This window comes from Mauremys mutica, chromosome 1 (genome assembly GCF_020497125.1).
Source record: "Mauremys mutica isolate MM-2020 ecotype Southern chromosome 1, ASM2049712v1, whole genome shotgun sequence".
NCBI classification, from domain to species: domain Eukaryota; kingdom Metazoa; phylum Chordata; order Testudines; family Geoemydidae; genus Mauremys; species Mauremys mutica.
The window spans coordinates 357929111-357951065 of NC_059072.1; the positions used below are offsets into that span (position 1 = coordinate 357929111).

The following is a 21955-nucleotide window of genomic DNA, read 5'->3' on the forward strand; positions in this document are numbered from 1 at the left end:
CCATGTGGGCTGATTGGCAGGTGTTTGGGTTCCCGACTGGGCCTGGTGACAGAGATCTGTTTGTTTGTGTCTCAGAGAAGGCTGTGTGGCTGAGACCCTCAGGCTTAGGATCAGCCTTGAGTCGTTAATCGCTCCATTAGCCATAGGGCAGAACTAAGCAGCGAGGTGCAGAGTGTATGAGGTAGTTAGTTGCCAAACAAACACTTGACCAGGCACTTGGGTGAGGCATTGAAATATTGAGCTATGTCATTTTTAGCCCCATTCCCTAGGATATGATCAACAGACCTGCCTGGCCGCTGGTTTCTGTGTAATGTGCAGTCTAACTGCACTTAAGAATAAACACAGGAGGACTATGGATCATATTTCCATCCCCAAAGTCTTTTAGGGAAATGTGATCTCCATGAAGTGAAAGCTGGATTTCCACACAACTACTCCCCACCCCTCCAGCCGAGAACTGTATTCCAGGGTCAAACCGGCCACTGTTATGGCTGGGCTGCTGTATGTGAGAGAGCAATTCCTGCCTGGGAAATCCCAGTTACTGAATGTGGAACAACAGTTCACAGTGAAACAAGTGGGAGGATGTTTGGTTTGATGTGCTCTTTCCCCTCAAATCTCCCTGATGTTCCTGATGGATTTTCCTACAGCCACACCAGGACGTTGGAGCCATGATGAAGCCTCTGCTGATCCCCTTGACCTACTTCTGCCTTCAAACCTGGCTGGGAATCCCTCAGGTAAAGTCTTGAGCTTTGCCAGGGAAGCACTTGGTGTTTTCTCGTGTTTCTGCTCAAGGCTATGCAGGCAGCCATACTGCCTTAGACCCATAGACACGTAGGACTGGAAGGGACCTTTTGCATCCCCCAACCCGCTGAGGCAGGACCAAGAACACTGAGACCACTCTGGACAGTTTTTGTCCAATAAGGGCCCCACATCACCTTCCCTAGTGGCTGGTAGGGGAACCCAGGCCCTCCCACTAAACTGGGTTCCAATCCAGGGACCTTCTGATCAGCAGCCAAGGTCTGTTCCGTCAGACTCCTTGCTGGTGCCTCCCTGGTTATCTTCCTACCACAGCCTTTTTCCAGCCTGCACAGACTCTCCCGGCTCACCCTTCTTTCAGGGCCAGGCTCACAGGGCTCCCCCGTGAAATCCCCTAACAGGATCCCAGACCAAAAAAACAAAATTAAACCAATTTCTGCCTGGCTCAGGCTTCCTCCTCACCCTGCAGAAGCCTCCCTGTTCCCCTCAGGTCTCTCCACTCTTTACTGTCGAGGTCTTTGCTCTCTCCCTGCAGCTCCTCAAGCTCCAGTCCAAACGCTCCTTGGGCTTTATCATCACTGGGACCGTACCAAATCCACTGTCCATTTTGGTCAATTTCACAGTCATTGGATTTTAGAAAGAAAAAATTTCATTATTTCAGCTATTTAAATCTGAAATTCCATGGTGGTGTAATTGTCGGGGTCCAGACCCATAAAGGAATTGTGGGGGGGGAGGCCCAAGGTTATTGTAAGGGGGGTTGTGGTACTGCTACCCTTACTTCTGCGCTGCTGCTGGTGGCGGCGCAGCCTTCAGAACTGGGCAACTGGAGAGCAGCAGCTGCTAGCTGGGAGCCCAGCTCTGAAGGCAGAGCTGCCACCAGCAGGAGCACAGAAGTAAGGATGACATGGTATCATATTGCCACCTGTAGCCTGATTTAGGGTGTGCTGATAATATTAATTTGGATAATATGGGAATTTAATCTATTAATTTTATTTTATTTTATTTAATAATGTCAATAATAATTAATTATTAATATTAATTAGTATGGATTTTAGGCTCACCAATCTGTTTGATCAGAAGATAAATATTCTTGTCCTGAATCAGGCTCTACAGAATTTACAAAGAACCCTTGGGAGTATGACAGGAAGCTCACACAGACAGATATAGCCTTAATGACTTTTTATTAAAATCAATAATAGTAAGTAAATGGTAAAAAACCCAGAGTTACAACGTTACAATTGCATCACTGCTATTCAAAAGATACATATGCTAATATAGTATTATATGCAACAAAGCTTTGGTTAATATACTCACACCTTTCCTTGACAACCTGGTTGTAAGAGACACAGGAACAGCCTTGCAGTTCAGGTATCTCAATATTTGAGTGAGGGATGCAGGGCTTAGAAGAAACTAATGCTACGCGCTGTTAAAGTGAACTTAGGGTTTACTTGACTAAGGGTACGTCTACACTTACCTGCCGGTTCGACGCGGACAGTTTGACTTTTTGGAGTTCGAACTATCGCGTCTGATCTAGACGCGATAGTTCGAACTCTGGAAGCGCCGCGGTCGACTCCGGTACTTCACCTCGGCAGAAGGAGTTGGCGGAGTCGACGGGGGAGCCGCGGAGTTCGACCCCGTCGCGTCTGGAAGGGTGAGTTGTTCGAATTAGGGTACTTCGAATTCAGCTACGCTATTCACGTAGCTGAATTTGCGTACCCTAATTCGAACCCCCTTCTTAGTGTAGACCAGGCCTAACTTAAACTTAAAATTAAAACCTAATAAACAACGAATAAAACTCAGGGAAACCAAGCTTAGCCTAGTTCCTTTGAAACTTAAAGTTTAAGAAGAACAAGTATAGCCTACTGATAGTAGCAGTCATCGTAGATAGATAGAATAGATAGAATAGAGAGAGTGGAGGAAGTAAATGAGAATACAGTAAAGTGAGAATGGAGTAAGTGAGAATGGAAAGAGCTCTATTGAGTGGGTCACCTCTTTTATAGGGCAAGTGCCAGAAATCCTTCCTTTTATACCCAAATTTCATTTCTCACCCAAAGAAATGTTAGGGTGCACTTACCCCATAGGCTAGTATATATGTGCGTATTGATGATAGATATGTGCGCACATCAGTCTCTTGTGGTGTACTTGTTAAGTCTGTGAGTACAACATTGAAACCCCCCCATGCCATTGTCCATTGTCTATTGGTCTAGGTAAATGTCTTAGACATTGGCGTGAGTACTTTTATTTATTTAAATAACAAGATAAAGGTCAACTTTACTTTTCTGGGTAAAATCTTAATCTAAATATGCTAACTTTGCCTTAGCTTACCATACAGTATATGGCCTGTAGGTCTCTTGAATTACAGCCAAACTTACTTTAATATAATCTATAAACGTATTACAATAAACCAAATACGTAAACTATAAGAAAAGATATATATATATATATATAAGCAAGCAGGTTAGTCCCATAGGCTACACACCCTTACTTCTGCACCGCTGCTGGCGGGGCGTTGCCTTCAGAGCTGGGCGCCTGGCCAACAGCTGCTGCTATGTCGCCGCTCAGGCATCTTCCTGGCTCTGTACCCTCCAATTCTGGCTCCAGGTCTCTCTCTGCCTTTAGCTCAAGAGGGGACTTTCCCAGCTACCCCAGTTGGGTTTTATCACCAGTTATGTGTAACACCCCTCCAGGGGGCACCCAGCAGCCTAATGGGGCTCAGGCTTCTGTTAATCCCGGATTAACCACTGTGGAGTTTATACAACCCACCACAACGGTGTTGAGAAATTGCTTCTCTAAACTTTGTCTAAGATGACACGCAACAGACTAATACATCATTTTCCAGTACAATCTTGAAGCATCTTCTATTACTGGGTATCAAAAGCTAAATGGTAGAAATAATCAAATAGGGTAACAGTGTGCAGCACTGTGTATTGATTGCTATAAAGAATAGCAAGGAAACATCACCACGAATTCTTTCAGTAACAACATCACCATTGTTCATACTTCATGAAAACATTTTGGCCCCAATCCAGCAAAGCACATAAGCTTGTGCTTAACTGTAAGCATGTGAGTAGTCACAAAGAAGTCTATGGGGGCTATTCACCTGTTTAAAGTTAAGCACAGGATTAAGTAGGATGCTGAATCGAGCCCTAACTCATAACATAATTGCCATTCCCCACACGCAGTCTCTCACACCTACCTGTGATGTTACGCTCACGTCCTGGCATTCTTTCCCCTTTATTGATTGGCTGCATGCTCCACCCACCCTCAGCTCTTTTCTGCTTTGCCAGCCTTGCCATCCCTGCCCCCTTTACTCCTCCCCATTCCTCCCTCCTCCCACCTACCTTTTGCAACATCCTTCACCGAATCCAACTCCCACCAGTGGCATGTCTGGCATGAAATTCTACTTTTGCGTGCAAAATGCCTTTCTCCATGTGACGTGATCTCACATGTATCGTGCATGGGAGCACGCGCTGTGCGGAGGACAAATGGCATCCTCCATGCACATTTGGAGGTTGGATGGAACCTTCCCATGGGCACTGCAGTGCCTGGCTGGCATATGGAGATGGCAACCCACTGGCTCCCACTGAGGTAGACGAGGGTGGTTTCTAGATATTCCAGTGGGAGTGGATTGGGATCTCAGTCCCTCCTAGCTCCCTCCCTTCTATGTCCCTTGTTCCCCAGGCTTTGTCTTCCCTATTAATGTATCTCTTCCTGCCTTTCTGCCTAACCCTACATCTGCACACAATATATCTAGTGCAGTAACATAGACCCCAGTAAACTAAAAACACCTCTGTCCCAGGTACGTGGCTCGCTGGTCTCTGAGTGCAGCCCTTCAGCTGTCAAGTCTTGTGCCTTTACCCTTCTGGGCAGGAATCCTGTGATTCTCCCACTCTCAGGCGGGGCCCTGGGCTGCGGTACCTGTGAGTCCATCGTGCTTACCCAGCAGCTCCGGCTGAGTTCAGGTCCCTGCGGTTCATCCCTTCGGCAGTCGGGGCCCAGTGGTGTATCTGCTGACACCAAAGTGTTCATTTTACTGTACGTTTAGAGAAACCAGATTTTAAAACAACCCATAGTCCACACTCACATCAGTCTTACCTAAAGGGCTACCATCCCCTGTCTCTGAGCCTGACTCCCCATAACAACTCCCTCTCCCCTCTTAACCGAGTGTTCCTCGTTAAACCTGACACAGATCTTCCGAACACCTGCATTCCGAAACCTCTTCCTGCCTGGCTCAGATCAGCTTTGCAGGGTAGCGCTAGAGGAACCAAAATCTTCAAAGTTAATAGTCATGGCATTGTCCCCTAACAACCCTGCAGTATTTGGCTCATGACGAGCCACTTCTTAGCATTCTATCCACCCCTGCTTCTTTTTCCCAACAAATCCCTATTAAACCGTCTCAATATGTTTGGTAAACCAGGGCCAGAGACAGTATTGATCAGTTATTACAGGGCAGCTACAAATCCATCCTCCCACCCCGCTCCTCCCTCCCAAAAATGGTGGAACCAACATGACATTTGCCAAGCAACACCCTAAGGATTCTGCTTGTGTGTTCCATCCCTTTCTCCCACCTTTTCTCTGCATTGCCTCTTAAGAGGTAAGCTCCTAGGGGCCGAGATTATCTCTTAGTGTGTTTGTACAGGGCCGAGCACAATGAGATCCCTGATCTTGGGTGTGACCTCTAGATGCTATTGTAACACAAATGCTAATGTGACTGTATGTTTCCTTTCTTCTCCCAGGCAAAATGCCAGGTGGAGCTGAGCATGATGGATGACGCTTTTGATGACCAGTATATAGGATGTGCTGAAAAAATGGATGAACTTGCTCCTGGACTACTAGAAAAAGAAAAATCCATGTCCTCAGTGTTTAGCAGGGTCTGGGCAGCCTCAGAAAATAAATGGCAAAGTGTAAAAACAAAGCTTTCACTCCCCAAAGGCTTTAAGGATGAGCATGGAAAAGCCATAATAGCCTATACTGACAATGTCTTTCACAGTGAGTTTAACGGGGCAGTGAAAATGGCTGGGACATCTCGAGCTCATTACATGACCAGTTTCCAGTACAAAGCCTTTCATTATTACTTGACAAGAGCTTTACAGCTCTTACGAGGGAAGTGTGATATGATGTACAAAACAATGCTGTACCGGGGGACTTCTGTCAGTTTTCAGCACACGGGATCAAGTGACATCAGATTTGGACAATTTGCCTCTTCGTCTTTTGATATAGAAGTAGCTAAGGGATTTGGCACAGCCACATTGTTCACCATCCACACGTGCTTTGGTGTTGACATCAGGAGCTTCTCACACATTCCGGAAGAGGAAGAAGTGTTAATCCCAGTCCATGAGATATTCAGCGTGGTCCAAGGACAAGGGAGTAAGAGCTTTGTCCTCCGGAGCACAAACCGGACCTGCAGCCATTTTAACTGCGCGTACCAGGACGGTGAGTACTGGGCTGAACAGGAGAAATATTTGTGTGGGGCTTTTTGCTGTGGAGAATTTGAAAACCCCACTTCAGAGAGAACTGATGAGAGGGACGCTGACTTGGGGACTTGCCACCAGGGCTGGGGGAGACAGGCTGCCACGACTCTTGCTGCTAGATAGTGGGGACACTGGTCCCAATCGCTCACTGGGGAAAGAGAAGGTGTCTAGACATCATGGCGATGGGAGCACTAGAAAGGCAGGTAAAGGCCCCAAACCACTGCGAGTCTTCAACACACACACGCCCCGTACAGAGTCCACAGGAGCCCTGGCAGAGCAGCTGTGGCTCCTCAGACACGGCACAGCAAATCTATAGGCTGTGGGAAAGGGAGCAGTTGGGTGGCCTAGTGTGCAGCTGGCACATTATTTAGGGCAGTCAGGACTAGGGAACACAGTGAGGAACTTCAGAGAGATCTAACCAAGGTGGGTGAATGGGCAACGCAACATCAGGTGAAATTCACTGACACACATTGAAGGTAACGCACATTGTGAGAAATAGTGTCATTGGATTCTTAATTCGCAGTACCAACTCAGAAAGAGACCGGGCCATCATTGTGGAGAGTTCAGTGCAAATCTCAATGAAATACTTTGTTCATTGTACTGCAAGATCTATAAAGCAAGCAAAATGTTAGCAAGCATCTGGAATGATGGGATGGAGAATAATGTGAAGATATTATAACACCATTATATGAATCAATGGGGCACCCTTCTCTGGGATACTAAGTTCAGTTCTGATCAGCCTAGCTCTAAAGTGTTGAAAATGATGAGAGGTCTGGAGAGATTTATAAAGGTGAGATTGGGATGGTTTAATTAGCAGAAGAGACACTTAAAAAGAAACACGATGGAGATATACAAAATAATAAATGAGACAGTGGCAAATTAGAGAGTGATATTTTCCTGTTCTCATAAAACAAGAATAAACTGAAGGCAACATATTTTAACTAGTAAAAGGGAATGCCCTGTTATATAATGCTGGGTTAACTTGTGGAACTCATTGCCACAAGTTTCCGTAAGGCCAAGAGCTCAGTAGAATTCAATAAAAGAATTAGCCATTGATACAGAAAGTGAGACTCTCCACAGTTATGTTACATAGAATAAAATAATTGTTTTTGAAAGCACTATAAGCCCTTAGGCCTGGGGACATAAGGCAGTCACTAACTAGGGTGACCAGATGTCCTGATTTTATAGGGACAGTCCTGATATTTGAGGCTTTATCTTATATGAGCACCTATTACCCCCCACACTCTGTCCCGATTTTTCATACTTGCTATCTGGTCACCCTAGTCACTAACTGCCAGGATCGGGGAAGAAACTTCCCGTGTGTTGATAATTCCAGAATTGTTCACTGGGGATTTCTTGCAGCTGGGCCTCAAGGCAGCTGGGCCTCATCTCAATCAGGAACAGGATTCCAGGCTAGATGGAGCCCATTGGTGGAATCCAGTCCTACAGTTCCTATGTTTCTTTGGAAACAGTAGAATGAAGTTGAAAATTCTACCTGGGCAGATCCCATTTCATTGATCCTCTCTGTTTTGTACCATAGGAGAAAAGGACCAAAGATGCGTTTACAACTCTGGTAAGAAAGAATCTTTTTCTTTACATTGTTTTGAAAATGATTTCCCCTCTGTATTGAAGTGCAGAGCCAAGAGCAACCCCACCAGGCAAACATGTCACATGAAACCAGTTGAGAAATAAGTGGGTTTAACTGCAGCAAAGAATCCTGTGGCACCTTATAGACTAACAGATGTTTTGCAGCATGAGCTTTCGTGAGTGAAGTGGGTATTCACCCACGAAAGCTCATGCTGCAAAACGTCTGTTAGTCTATAAGGTGCCACAGGATTCTTTGCTGCTTTTACAGATCCAGACTAACACGGCTACCCCTCTGATACGTGGGTTTAACTGTAGATTCAGACTATTTATCCAATTTCTCATATGTCTCTCATGACTAGTATCTGAGCACCTTCAGGTCTCAATGAATTCTAAGTGCAGTTGATTTCAGAAGAGAAAATGTAGGGTGAATTACTCCTTAGAACATTAAAGAGTCATCTTCAGTGTTCGGAACTATAAGATGAAAACACATCCCCTAACTCAACACCATAAGTGTGTCTCCATCTCCCTTCTTTCATAACTAGTCCCATTCTATCCCCAGTGAAACTACATCCTCTCAAAGCACAAAACAGGTCTATTTTACCAGAGCAGGTCAGAAAAATCTTGATGAAACATTTTCTTGTTGGAAATTGACAATAGGGCTGCCTAGGAATCATGGACCCCAGGACTTCCAGTGCCCCCGACCCTGGGGCAACCTGAGAGCCGACATTCCATTCCCTTATGTGGAGAATTTCAAAATTTTGGGTTTTCATTTCAAATCAGAACTAAACAAAATTTTGAAATATTAAAATCCTCCACAAAATGAAATGGCCCTTCTCTGCCCAGCTCTACATTTCCCCCTAAAGCCAATAAAAACCCCAACAGAAATGGTGTTACTGGTGTCTGCAGCCAGTTTTCACAGACTCATGTCTTTATTACTCACAACTGGAATACACTTATGTGGCAGACAACAAGCTCCAAATTGGAGCCTCTGGGACTGGCTTGGGTGAAACGTGCTCACTAATGATTGATACCAAAGGAACAAGCAGGCTGAGGAGGGAGGAAGCAGATGAAATCTCACCAGTGAGATAAATGTCCCAGGTAAATCCCAGCCTGGAGTGTCCTCCTGAGGGGAAATGGATTAATGTCATTCTGGCATAAGTGGGTTCCAGTAGCTGGTGAGCAGGGTACCTGTGTCCAGCTTTAGGGATCTCTGTCTGTGTGAAATAATTTCCTATCAATTGTTTGATCTGCTTTTTCCTATTAACAGCTACCAGAAGAGGCCTGGCTTTCCCCGGTGTTCTGAGCCCGTCACTGTTTGGAGGATCAGTCTTCCTGATCCACGCTGCTGCTCTGAAGCTGTTTGCCTGTTTCTAAATTGTCCTATTTGGGTTGATCACTTTTTCTCTCTAACACAAATCATGGTGATGGGATTTGCCAGGTCCAAAGCTGCCCTGCTATTCTGCCAGCGTTCCAAAGGGAAACCAGGAACATGGAGGGAGTGTTGCTGGTACCTGCTTGCGCAAGCTTTGATTATACGCTACTGATGAGTAGATTAAAATGCATGTTAGATAAATAATGACTTGTATTCCTGTCATACTAGCACTTTTGTACTGACTTTTGATGACTTCAGTAAAAGACTAAGAAATGAACTAAGTCAAAGTATTTTCATTAATACAGTAGATGGGTTTAATCTGTATGTCGGCCAGGTGAATCTGTAACAGGACAGTTTGTGGCATCCCATGTCTATATCTCTCAGTCACTTTCATATCCAATTTGTTGAGAAGATGATATTTCTAACTGGTGAAATCAAAGGTTCAATTTTATATGCCCACTGGCTGTACTGGGACTGCATGGGGGTCTAATCAGTAACAGCATGGAGATAGGCCTGACTGCTACCATGGCAACTGACGTATACCAGCAAGGATCAGGGCGTGTGTATGGATATTCTGAATAGCCAGATTGGGCCATCAGGAATATACCAGAACTTGACCCAAAGCCAGATTAACTTTTTGTGGGCCCGGCGCCAAATATATTTGTGGGCCTCACTGGGGAATAAAGGGGCCAGGGGCAAGAGCACTGCGGGCAGGGTGGATTTGATTTAAATAATGATTTAAATCACTGGTCAGGAAGACTCGATTTAATCATGGATTTCTACATAAAAGTGCATTCTTGTTGGTTGCTATAACCTTAATACATATTCTTCTCAACTCAGAGATAGAGATGGATGTAGGTTTCATTTTTAGAAGGTGCACAATTGTCGGAGAAAAATTTAGTTTTCACTTTTTGGTTGGGTGCAGCAGAGTCAGATACTTTATTTTCTCTTTACAATTGTATAGCGGGAGGGAGTGCACTAGGACACAGATTTCCCAGTCCCAGGCAGGTCTCCCACAGGTAAACAATTCCAGCAAGCATTTATACTTTTTGTTACCTACAATAATGAGCAACAGCTGCATTTTGTTTATACATAGGCCATCCTGATATCTTATTTTTCTCACTTCTATTTAGATGCCAGTCTATGTTCCTCATTATCGACACAAGGTCGCAACAACTTCTCACACAGTACTTTCCCACACGCCTCACACAATCCTTGCTTCTACAAATCTTGCGTTAGTAGGGTTACAGCTAGCCTGACTCTTACTAACAGAGACTGTCATGCATTAAGATCCCCTACAAATCCTTGTCAGTTCTTTCTCTACTTCCACACATTATATATTTTTAAACAATGATTTATTTTGAAAACTTTTTAGATGAGTTTTACAGCTATATCCAATGAATGATTGTTTGGTTATTTCATTTACCAAAGATAATTGAAACAGATATTTATGAAGTTATTGGGAGGTGAACTATCTCCAATTCATCAGGTTAATCATTAATATTTGGAGGATTTGCTTGCCAGGCTGTATTAGGAGGTGAACATCACCAGACAGACATTTACATTGTTTTATTTAACTAAAACAACAACGTTAAGTATTCTGGATTTTTTTCTTCAACAGCAAACATAATAGTTTAACAAAAAAGCATATGTCCTTTGCTTCTCACATTTATCTCCAGACATAGAATCATAGAATATCAGGGTTGGAAGGGACCTCAGGAGGTCATCTAGTACAACCTCCTGCTCGAAGCAGGACCAATCCTCAACTAGGGCTTTGTCAAGCCTGACCTTAAAAACCTCTAAGGAAGGAGATTCCACCACCTCCCTAGGTAACCCATTCCAGTGCTTCACCACCACTATCTTTGTGGCAATGAAATAGTTAGGCTAGAGTAGGGCAGTCTGTGCATGATGTTGAGGTTGGGCACCGAAATACCAAAGTGGCATACCACAGAGCAGACAGACCCAGATCAAGCCCAGACGTCCAGCTCCATGATGGAAATGCAGGGAGGGAATGAGGGAATTGGGACTTCCCAGGAGGGATGGGTCCCTGTCCGAGATCCAGTGCCAAGATGGAGGGATGCTCTTAACCCAGGCTGAGTTCTAACTGAGGCAGAAAGGAATTTCTTCCTAGAGACAACACGCATGGAGGAGAGGAGGGAGGAGAAGCACTTGGAAATGAAGAGCTTGGAGTTTGAAGTGGAGACGAAATACTTGGAGGCGAAAGCAGAGGAGAGGAGAGAGGTGAAGCACTTGGAAGTGGAGCTGAAGTGCTTAGACCTGGAAAAGGTTAAACTGGGTCAATCAGGTAGACCTAACAATCCTTCTCCAGGTACTGCTCCCCATTCCAAAAAATCCCCTGCATACAAGGTAGGCGATGATACAGAAAGGGCCTGTCTTGGGTACAACATCCCTACAGACCAGTATATGGTGGAGCTAAGGCCACAACTCAGTGGACCCTTAGCAGAGGTGGCAGCTGAAATGCCTAAAGAACACATGAATGAGTATGAACTTTTTAAACACAAGGACAAAATTAGAATGAGGCTAACACCTGAGCACACCCGTCGATAGTTCAGAGCCCTAAGATGGAAACCAGATGTGGCATTTCCCTGACACACATATCACATTGTAAAAAATTGGGATGCCTGGATATCAGCCACTCAGGGAAGTCAGGTACAGTAACATCTTTAAATTCTTACTCCTCATTAACCTCATTACAGACACTTGTGCTGCATTCATCTCTAGACAGCAGGTTGGACTGTGGTTTAGCCAATGATGCAAATCTGCTTTGGTTGCTAAAACATTCATCTTGCAAAAATAGAAAGTCCCTCCCCACCAAATGGTGATGTCTGACTCAATGATATAGCCAACCTTGCAGCCAATGAACAACTGCATTCCGGAGCAGGTGAATGCCCCAAAAATTCAAAGCAATTTCCACTGACTTTTTAGAGCTCTATGATTAATGAAGATATGTCGCTTCCCCTCCCCCACACCCACCTCTAGCCTAACCCTCTTTTCTTACTTTGTGTACAGGGCCGGTGCAACAATTTAGGCGACCTAGGCGGTTGCCTAGGGCCAGGGACGGCTCTAACATTTTTGCAGCCCCAAGCAAAAAAAAAGAGCGCCGCCCTGCCCCTGTGAGCGCCGCACTGCCCAAGTCCCCGCCCCGCCGAGCGTCGCACCGCCCAAGTCCCCGCCCCCTCGAGCGTCGCCTGTACAAACCAAAAACAACAAAAAGAAACCCCAATCGCCGCCCCCTCCCAAGGTGCTGCCCCAAGCACATGCTTGGTAGTCTGGTGCCTGGAGCCGGCCCTGCCTAGGGCACTGGAATTTGGTGGTGGTGGTGGGGGGAATGGCGTCATTTTCTTCGTCAGCAACCACGACGGCCAGATCTTTGGCCATCCCGTTCGCCGCTGGTATTTAGGCAGAGGGAACTGGGGCATGGGGAGTGTGGGGCGGGCCGCCTGCCTCAAGTAAGGGGGAGAGCGGCACACAGGGAACTCCCTGCCCCAGCTCACCCCTGCCCCGCCTCCTCCCCGAGCACGCCATGGCCGCTTCACTTCTCCTGCCAACCAGGCTTGCGGTGCCAATCAGCTTAGGTGCCGCAAGCCTGGCAGGTGGGAGAAGTGAAGCAGTGATGGCATGTTCGGGGTGCTTGTGCTTGGAGCAGGGGTGAGCTGGGGGGGTGCCTCAGGGTGAAGGGTGGGGGGTGAGGAGCTGCCTCAAGGGGGGCACCTCAGGGCGGAGTGGGGGAGTTGCCATGGGCGGGGGCCTCAGGGCAGAGGGGGGGAGCGCCTCAGGGTGGGGGCACGAGGGGGTGCAAGGTGGAAGTTTCGCCTAGGGCACGAAACATCCTTGCACCGGCTCTGCTTGGATCATTTACCCTTTTTAAACTAGCAGTCTATAGCCAAGTTCCTAAGGGAACTGATGGGGCCATTTAACAATGGAGGAAAAGAGCACTAGAAAATACAGGGAACAAAACAAAATAGTTCAGGAAACAATTCAGCCCAGTGCCCTGGGAATGGACTGGATGGAATATCCTCGCATGGTTCCAGCTCCTCTAGCAATGATGTTATGCAAAAGGCCCCTCACTACAAGGCAGCTGAACTCTGCCTGACCCTCTGCCTTTGGAAAGGAGATGCAGTCTAGGTTTGTAGGACAGATCTGTGGCTAGCCAAGTGTAGAAATACTGTGGGAATGTATTAGGATAGACACTCTCACTGGCCCAACTGCACATAGGACAGAAACTTCCTTAGAAGTAATTGGCTCAGAAGTAATTGGTTAACCAGGGGTGTAGAGGAAGTGCAGATCACACACTTAAATTACAGAAGTATTTGGATTCTCTGTTCCCTTCCTGTGCATTGTGACATACAAGTTCTGTATCTTGTGGCTGAGATGTAGAGAGATGAAAACTTTAAAGCAGTTTCCAGTTACTCTAGACTTTGATTTCTTCCCCTAGAGCAAACATTTCACCCTCAACATAAAGGTGGCCCAGTTCTGCAATCTAGTTCTGTCAAAATCAGTGTTCCTGTCTGTTCACACTTAGCTTTGCAAAGAGAAATGATGCAACAAAATCGGTGAAGTGTCTCTGTAACAGCCTCTTCATTTGCTGTCATCTCCTTGCTTCCTGGTAGTCTAGCTTAGTGACTGCAGTGGAGGTCATAAGAACAGCCATAGTGGGTCAGAGCAAAGGTCCATCTAGCCCAGTATCCTGTCTTCTGACAGTGGCCAATGCCCGGTGCCCCAGAGAGAAAGAACAGATCCATCAAGTGAGCCATCCCCTGTCGCTCACTCCCAGCTTCTGGCAAACAGAAGCTAGGAACACCAGCCCTGCCTGGCTAATAGCCATTGATGGACCTTGTGACACATGGCCTGAAAGGGTTAAGTAGCTTGGAGGCTAAATGACCCAGATTCAATCTTTAGGGACATGTTAGAAAAGTATGTAAATGGTAATTAGGGCCATTCCATGTTAGATAGGCTAGAACTTTGAAATGCAAATCTGTATTGTTAGAAAATGAGAGGTGATACTAATCATGTGTGTTTACTTATAGCTTGTTAAATGTTAGCCATGTAAACAGACAGTTCCTGTCTATTACTATAGCTATTGATTCAGAGATCAAAAGGGAATATTAACATTTAGATGAATCTTGGGTGAAATAATGTTATTGTCTATAAGTCTCTTTAAAGTCTGTGATAAGGTAATTTATCCATTAAGCAGTTTAAGTTAATCCATGTAGTTAATTACTGGTGATGTTTGGGAAACAGAAGGTTACATCAAAAGCCTATTGTTCACCCAGGACTGTATGGTCAAGAGGCTGCCAGAAAACTGTATAAAAACTCTTGGGAGCTGATCCTTTTATCTCAGCTCTGCTTGATGCTTTACTCAGGGGAAGCTTGAGTTGTAAGACTGAGATCTCCAGTCCATTTGGATCATCCTGAATATGGAGATAGGACTATAACCTATGGACTAATTCTGAAAGAACTCTTTGCAGCTACGAAGCTCACCATCTCTACTATAAATCTGATCTCAGAACTGTACTCATGTCTGTATGTATACTCATCTTTTAACCAATACATTCTTTTAATTTTTAATAAATTTTAGTTTAGTTAATAAGGATTGCTGGTATGCGTGTGTTTGGGTAAAATGTGAAATATTCATTGACCTGGGAGGTAATGTGTCTGATCCTTTGGGATTGGTAGAACTTTCTTCTGTGGTGAATAAGATTTTCAGTAATCGTCATCAAATTTGATTTGGGTGTCTGGTTACAGGCCTAAGGCTGGTTGCTATAAGGGATCTGTGTTTTGGTTTCTGGGTAACAGGAAGGTATTGCAGAAGCTATTTTGAGGCTAGCTTGGTGGATCTAAGTACTGGAATGACCATCAGTTCTGGGGATTGTCTGCCCCGTTCTTTGCAGTTTGCCCAAATTGAGTAACTTCAGTGTGGCCCCCTGGAGCCCCAGTCACAGATCTATCCTCCATGAATGTATCCAGTTCTTTTTTGAACCCTGTTACAGTCTTGTCCTTCACAACATCCTCTGGCAAAGAGTTCCACAGACTGTGCGTTGTGTGAAGAAATACTTCCTTTGGTTTGTGTTAAACCTGCTGCCTATTAATTTCATTTGGTGACCCCTAGTTCTTGTGTTATGAGAAGCTGGTGGTAGGGTCAGGACTAGGCCAAGGGCAGCCATAGAACCAGGGTTCGGGGTCAGGCCAGGACCAGAACCGAGATCAGAGTCCATGGACAAGCCAAAGCAATATCCTAGCCGGAGTCCAGATACAGGCCAAAGGTCAAGGTTGGGCGGTAAGTGTCCAAGGGTCCAGGAGAGGGGCCAGAAGGCAGAGACAGGGTGGGAGCTGGTCAGTAACAGGGCTGGAGCAAGGCCAGACTAGGGCAGGGACAAGTCTGGAGCAGCTGGAACAGGGCTCAGGCAAGGCTGGTGCAGGAACAGGAACAGGAACCAGACCAAGAGCAGACTGGGCGGTTAGGGAGTCTGTGACACTGGGAGGCAGGAGGGTTCCTGGCCATGTGTTCACACAGTGACTTGCAGCTCTGGCAGGGTTGGGAAAATACCTGAGCCTGGGAGATTCTGACCCGGGCTCTGATCAGGGATAGGCTGCTGCCGCATGCCTGCATGTGAGTCCCCGCAGGCTGTGCTGAAAAGGTAAATCAGTGCAGCTGAGTTGTTGCTGCATGCCTGAGGGATGACTGTTGGAGGGGCAGTTGGGTGAGCAGCCCTGGTTTGGGTGTGGGTTTGCTGGTACTCACATTGTGTGGGATAGCTGGAGATGGAAAGTGACTGGGTTAATTGGCTGGGTGAGGATGAAGGGACCAAGGTAGTAAATTTGCTGGAAGGATGGGAGGTGTCCATGTGTTTTGTGGAGAGCCACAGCTTATGCCCTATGGGGAGGGGAGGATTAGCCTGCCAGTGGTAGTCAGTAACTTGCTGGTAGTCTGCCTTGGTGGTGTCCAGCTGGGCTCTTAGTTCTTCCTGGATATGATAGAGGTGTTGGGCCAGGTCAGAGGTGGCACAGATATGGGAAGTTGAAGGGAGGAATGGGTGGAACCAGGGATGGAAACCATAGTTAGACAAAAAGGGGCTCTGCTGGGTGGACTTACATGCAGAGTTGTTTGTCGGTGACGTCTGTGAAGGTTAGAAGTTGGACCCACTCGTCATGATGGAAAGTAATAAAACAGTGCGGGTACTGTTCTAAAACTGGATTCACCCATTTCCACTGCCTGTCCGTTTGGGGATGATAGGTGGTGGAGAGACACAGGGCAGTGTTTAAAAGGCAGAAGAGTGCCTGCCAAAAGTGGGAGGTGGTCTGCAGTGTGATGTAATATTGGGAGGTAACCCTTGAAGTGTGAAACCATGATCGAAGAAGAGAAGGGCTGTCACTTCTGCAGTGCAGATCTCGCAGCTGGGCACGAAGTGGGGCATCTTCATGGAAGGTTTACAGCCACTAATATGGTGATGTGGCTCTGGGAGTTATGGAGCTCTGCGATAGAATCCAGTGATATGGATTCCTAGGGTCGGGAAGGAGGAGGCAGAGGGAATCAAGGCAGCTAAGGGATTAGTATGGAGAACCTTGCTATGGCAACAAACTTTGCATGAGTCAATGTATGATCTCACGGAGGCATGTAACTGGGGCCACCAGAAATGTCGTGTGATCAGTTTTATGGTCTCCCAATGTCCAGAAGGGCCGGCTAAAGGTTGTGGCATATTCTGAGAATTGTGAGAGGTGGCTGGCTTTTGAGAGCATAAATGTGGCCTTTGAATAGAAGTATCCCATTTTTAACAGAGAAGCCTGGGTCGGGCTTGGCACTGGGCGACACCGGTTTAGTTGCAAATGGGTTGCACAGTCTAAGTTCTTTAAGGTAGGGACTGTCCCTCGTTAGGTGTATGTACAGCACCTGGCACAATGGGGCCATGGTCTCAGTTCAAGGAAGTCTGATATTCAGGGAAGTGCTATGGCTAAGGCTAAGATTTTGTCATGGATATTTTTAGTACAGGTCACTGGCAATAAAGGAAAATTCACGGAAGCCTGTGACCCGTCAGTGACTTTTTTACTAAAAATACTCATGACAAAATGGGGAGCTCGGCTGCGGGGTTCCCACACCACTCACAGCACCTATGCTACTGTGGAGGCCCTCTGGGAACTCCAGGGTCCCCCACTGCCAGTGCTGGTCAAGAGATCTGTGGTCCCCCCGCTGCTCATGGCAGCCAGGAGCTACAGGTCTCCGCATCTCCTGTGGTGGCTGGGAGCCGTGGGGTAGCCCCACCGGGCAGCAGGGGGACCCCACAGCTCTCAGTCACTGCAGGCTGAAGTCACAGAGGTCACTGGAAGTCACCAATTCTGTGACTTCTGCGACCACCATGAAAAAATCATAGCCTTAGCTATGGCCTGTATTATATAGGAGATCAGACTAGATCACTGAAATACTAATAAAGATAATTCCAGTTCTGCTGCTTACCCACAGGTCAGGAAGCTCAAAGCCTCCCTCTGTCTGTGCTCTGGAACAGGGCCATATTAAAGGCCCTGGGCCCAGAAAATGAATGGGCCCTTAATGATCTTACATATTTCATCTTCCATTGTTTTATTACAAGCCCCTAAACATATATGTGTCCTGTGTACATCACTGTAAGAGGAGGAAATACTCGTCACAATTTTACATTTTTATTTAATAAAACTTGACACCCTTTTCCTTGAAAAGGTTAGAGGATCTTTCACATGGCACCTGACTGGTTTTAGATGAACACAATGCACTCAAGCTGCAACCTGACTCAGTAAATTAATGTGCCTACCACTGTGTGCTGGCTCATGCTGTGCGTGCTACCGTCAGACATAGTCTAACTGCTCCTCCTAGGCTAATTTGCAAATCATGAATTCGTGTGCCAACTGTCGCTACTCAAGTGCGGGTACTAGATGAAAACAAAAGAGAAGAAAAATGTTTAAAAGAAGCAACATGATTATGTGACCCCAGGTGTCTCGGGTAGCCCACACTGAAAATGCCAAGGTCAGGGCAGGCTGCGAAAAGGAGGGCAGATTATCCCCAACCTGGTGGTCAACACTGTAGTTAGATTCACCAACCAGTCACAAACTGTGCTCCTGATCCCCCCACACTGGTTATTGAGAAGCAAAGAAAAGAAATCACACAGCCCCCTTTATTGCATTCCAGTTCTCTTGCCCCCACTCAGCACATAGGTCCAGTAAGGTGAGAAGTTATTTAAAATTTTGCTCACTGTACTAAATGTTCTTCTGATCCTGAAAGGGCCTGCTACATTACCAGATCAAACATTTTATTAAAGCTAATCTTAAAATTATATAATAGACAGGTTAAGGAAAGAGTGTCTGTATGTCTGGGTATAGTGCTTAAATTACCTAAAAGTGCAAAGGTTGGTTTAAAAGTTATACAATACATAAAGTACATAATCAGCAATAACCTAAATTTAGATTAATAAATCTAATGATCCAGTTTAGATATTAGTATCCAAATATTCGGGTACATCACTCATGACAAGTTATAGAGAGTTGGTTGTGGAAAGCAAATATAGCAATGAGTGAAGCTTATCCCTCAGTATTTGAGAGATGAGGCTAGGCTGTCCCTTAGAAAATACAATTCATCAGGAAAGAGGGAGAAACACTGACTAACAAGCTTCATTTGCTGCTCCTCAGAATCTGGTGCACCAAAGAAATCCCTGAAAACTTACATAATGTTAACATCATCACCATTTTCAAAAAGGGAGACAGGGCCGACTGTGGCAACTATCCAGTCATTGTTTACTGAATCACCTGCTCCCTCTTGGCTCCCTCGTGATTTTTTTCATGGTGGTCGCAGAAGTCACGCAGGCTGAAGTCACAGACGTTCCCTCTTGGAATCAGATATACGTGAGTCCACTAACAGATTACAAGGCATATCCAAGTGTCCCTTGCCTGTCTCCCCCTGCTGGAAGGGAGCATGGGCGATCCCCTGACTGTCTCTACCTCAGTGAAGTGCCAGCGATCTCCTGTCTCCTCCTGCCTGAGGTGTTTCCTATTTTACCCTGAAAGGGCTTTGCTGAGCTACTCTGGAAGAGAGCAACTGGATTTAGATACACCCAGTAGGGACCCTCCACCATGGGGATGTAGTAAGTGCAGGCCCTGATAAAGGCCTAGTATGAGGCCTGAGGCCTGAACTGAAGTAATGAACAAGACTTTGCTAACAAAAAGCAAAGTTAAGCTGTGAGCCAGAGGCCGGCTTGGTTCACAGAAGCTGGCACGAAAAGGGCTGATGCTGAAATACATATTCACCTAGCATACCAAAAAATAAACATAGTACTAGAACATATTATACTAAAACATTCCATAGATAACAGGAGGACAGGCCGACCCATCCCAATGACAGGGGCAAAAGGGTAAAATGATGAATAGAGTTGTTTTGTTCGAACCAACATGTACAAGGTAGAAGGCGGCACCTTAATACGTAGAAGGGTTGTAACTTGCTACGTAGAGAGGTTGTACCTCAATACGTCAGGTGTGATGTGTAACTTGTTTGTATCGGTGTATAAGAATGCATCCCTGGGGAGGTGCCTTTGTCCGGCCGTAGGGGGAGTGAAAAGTCCCGCCACTAAGCCGGGTCCTTGCCAAGAGGCACTTTCTCGTAGTATGCCCTAAGTTAGGCTAAGAAACCTACAGGGAACTGCAATTGTGTCCGAGGTCGCAATAAACCTAGCCGACGTGGCTTTGCATCTTACTGGACTCTGTGGTCATTGGGGATTCTCGTCGGGTCTGCTGTGTCAGCTATCTGCAGAGCTGGGGCAGCACACAGAGGGAACTCACACACGCAGCCGAGTGATATCAACAAGGAGAAAGCAGAGCACCACACCGGTACCGCTCTGACAACAGGGGACTTTTTCCATGGTGAGTAATGCCTATTGCTGCCACAGAGAGTTCAGCTCCTGGGCAGATTTTCACCTTCCTGGCCATGCTGTAGTCGAGCACCTTCAGGCCTGCACCCCTCATCAGGGTCCGTGTTCCGCCACATTACGGAGCCCATCTTTCCCCTTGTAAGTAAAGTGCACATTGATTGTTGGGTCAGCCATTACAGCGGCATCAAAAGAGTGTAAGGACGAGGTATCAGGCTGGTCATAGGGGTAAGTACGAGGTCAGGGATAGTTCAGGCCACATCAGGAGGTACGGTAGGCTCCTGAGTCCCTGAAACAGTCAGGTGGAGGCACCCCCAGTTGGTAGCTAAGAGCCCAGGCCATTGAAACCCACTGCAGCCCAAGCAGAGGGACTCTGGGCAAGGGCTCCTGTTGATGATTATCTGCCCTTAGGGGTATGGCGACCTGTGAACACCCCTCCCATATGGAAGGGAACTGGCAGCTGCTCTCCCTGCCGAGAGAACTGGGAGCTGCCCAGACACCCTGCTCTCCAATGTGAACGCACAACCTTCTGGGATGGCCTCCCAGCCCCTCCCCCATTCTGGAGCAGCTGGCCCCAGAGGAGCTGTCAATGGGTCTTTCTCAGGGTGCCCCCGGGGCTGGGATCTCCCCCATCCCCTGGGCTTCCTCCCTGCAGCACCATGAAATCCCCTGGATGGGCCAGAATGGAGAGTGGGAGCCCCCTCCCCCAGGGCAGTGGTCTGGGGCAAACCGAGGGCAGCAGGGACCTGGCAGGGAGCGGCTCCGGCCACTGCACGGCTGAGCCTGGGACCCAGGCAGAGTCAGCAGAGCCCCAGCTCAGCAGCACATCCCCACTTAGTAGTGGCTGGGCACAAACCAGCAGGGTAAGTGGCTTGTGCAGCCTCCTTCCCCACAGCCACACAGTGCCCGGCGTGGGCTGGGGCGGAGGGGCTGCGATATTCCTGATGGCCGCGCTGTAGTCCCTGCGGGACGTGCTGATTGCATCTCTTTCCTTGCAGCTCTGACCTCTGGACAGGAGAGACAAAAAGTACAAAATAGCAGAAGGACCTGTAATTTATAGACCGTCTCTGTTCCCCCCCATCTGGCCATGTGTCCTGCCATCTCTGTCCCCCTGTCCTCCTCTCCCTGCCTGGCCGTGTGTTTCCTCACGGCCTCCCCTCTCCCGTGTTTTAAAGAGAGGGGCTGTTCTCCCCACATGATGGGCAGGGGTCATCTTGTCTGGCTCTGTGTGTTTGTGTGCGTGTCCCTCTATTTCTTCTCCCCATGCCTGGACGTGATGGGGCTGGAGCTGGAGTTGGGTCTGAGTTCCCATCGCATGCAGGGGCCGAGTGTGTTTTTGTAAGCAGGGGCTGAATGAGCTCTCCCCTGACATCTAGTGGTGAGCTGGGGAAGAGCCGGCCCTGTTTCCACGGGCACCCCCACGCTGCCTAGGTGCTCAGCATGATGGGACTGCTTTGCCAAAGAAGCACGTTTGGCTGGTGTTGGACCACAAGTCACGTTGTTATTGGGGCAGGGATACTAAAGGGTAGTTATCCTTGTTGTGTGATTCAAGAGCAGCAGGACTGGTTTGGTATAATAGAGTTACATTTCTGTACGGCATGTAACATAGTCCCACACAACATCCGGATAAAAAATCAGCACTATATAAAATCAGCGTAGACCATATTTAGTGGCATCAAAACTGACTAATTGATATGTCACAAAAAGTAATTGTAAACTGGGACTCATCATCCAATGGGGGTATTTGTATTGGGGTCCTTTAGGGATCTCTTCTTGGCCAAGTAGCTTTCAATATGTTTATCAAGGAGCTGGAACAAAATATAAAATCATTGCTGGTCAAATTTGCAGATGATACAAAAATTGGTGGAGTG

At 46.8% G+C, this 21955-nt stretch overlaps 1 protein-coding gene across 1 annotated transcript; it reads left to right on the plus strand.

The window, feature by feature from the left end:
- Positions 1 to 665: 665 nt before the first annotated feature.
- On the plus strand, positions 666 to 9399 carry LOC123374065 (ecto-ADP-ribosyltransferase 5-like). Its single transcript, XM_045023506.1, has 4 exons — positions 666 to 731; positions 5490 to 6186; positions 7765 to 7797; positions 9079 to 9399. The coding sequence occupies exons 1-4, from the start codon at positions 666 to 668 to the stop codon at positions 9183 to 9185; spliced, it is 903 nt and encodes a 300-aa protein (XP_044879441.1). The 3' UTR covers positions 9186 to 9399.
- Positions 9400 to 21955: the final 12556 nt, after the last annotated feature.

Bases quoted from the DNA above. Each gene is read 5' to 3' on its own strand.
- LOC123374065 (XM_045023506.1), top strand. From the start codon at position 666: ATGATGAAGCCTCTGCTGATCCCCTTGACCTACTTCTGCCTTCAAACC. The intron at 732-5,489 runs GTAAAGTCTTGA...TTCTTCTCCCAG, and splicing joins CCTGGCTGGGAATCCCTCAG to GCAAAATGCCAGGTGGAGCT. The intron at 7,798-9,078 runs GTAAGAAAGAAT...TCCTATTAACAG, and splicing joins AAGATGCGTTTACAACTCTG to CTACCAGAAGAGGCCTGGCT.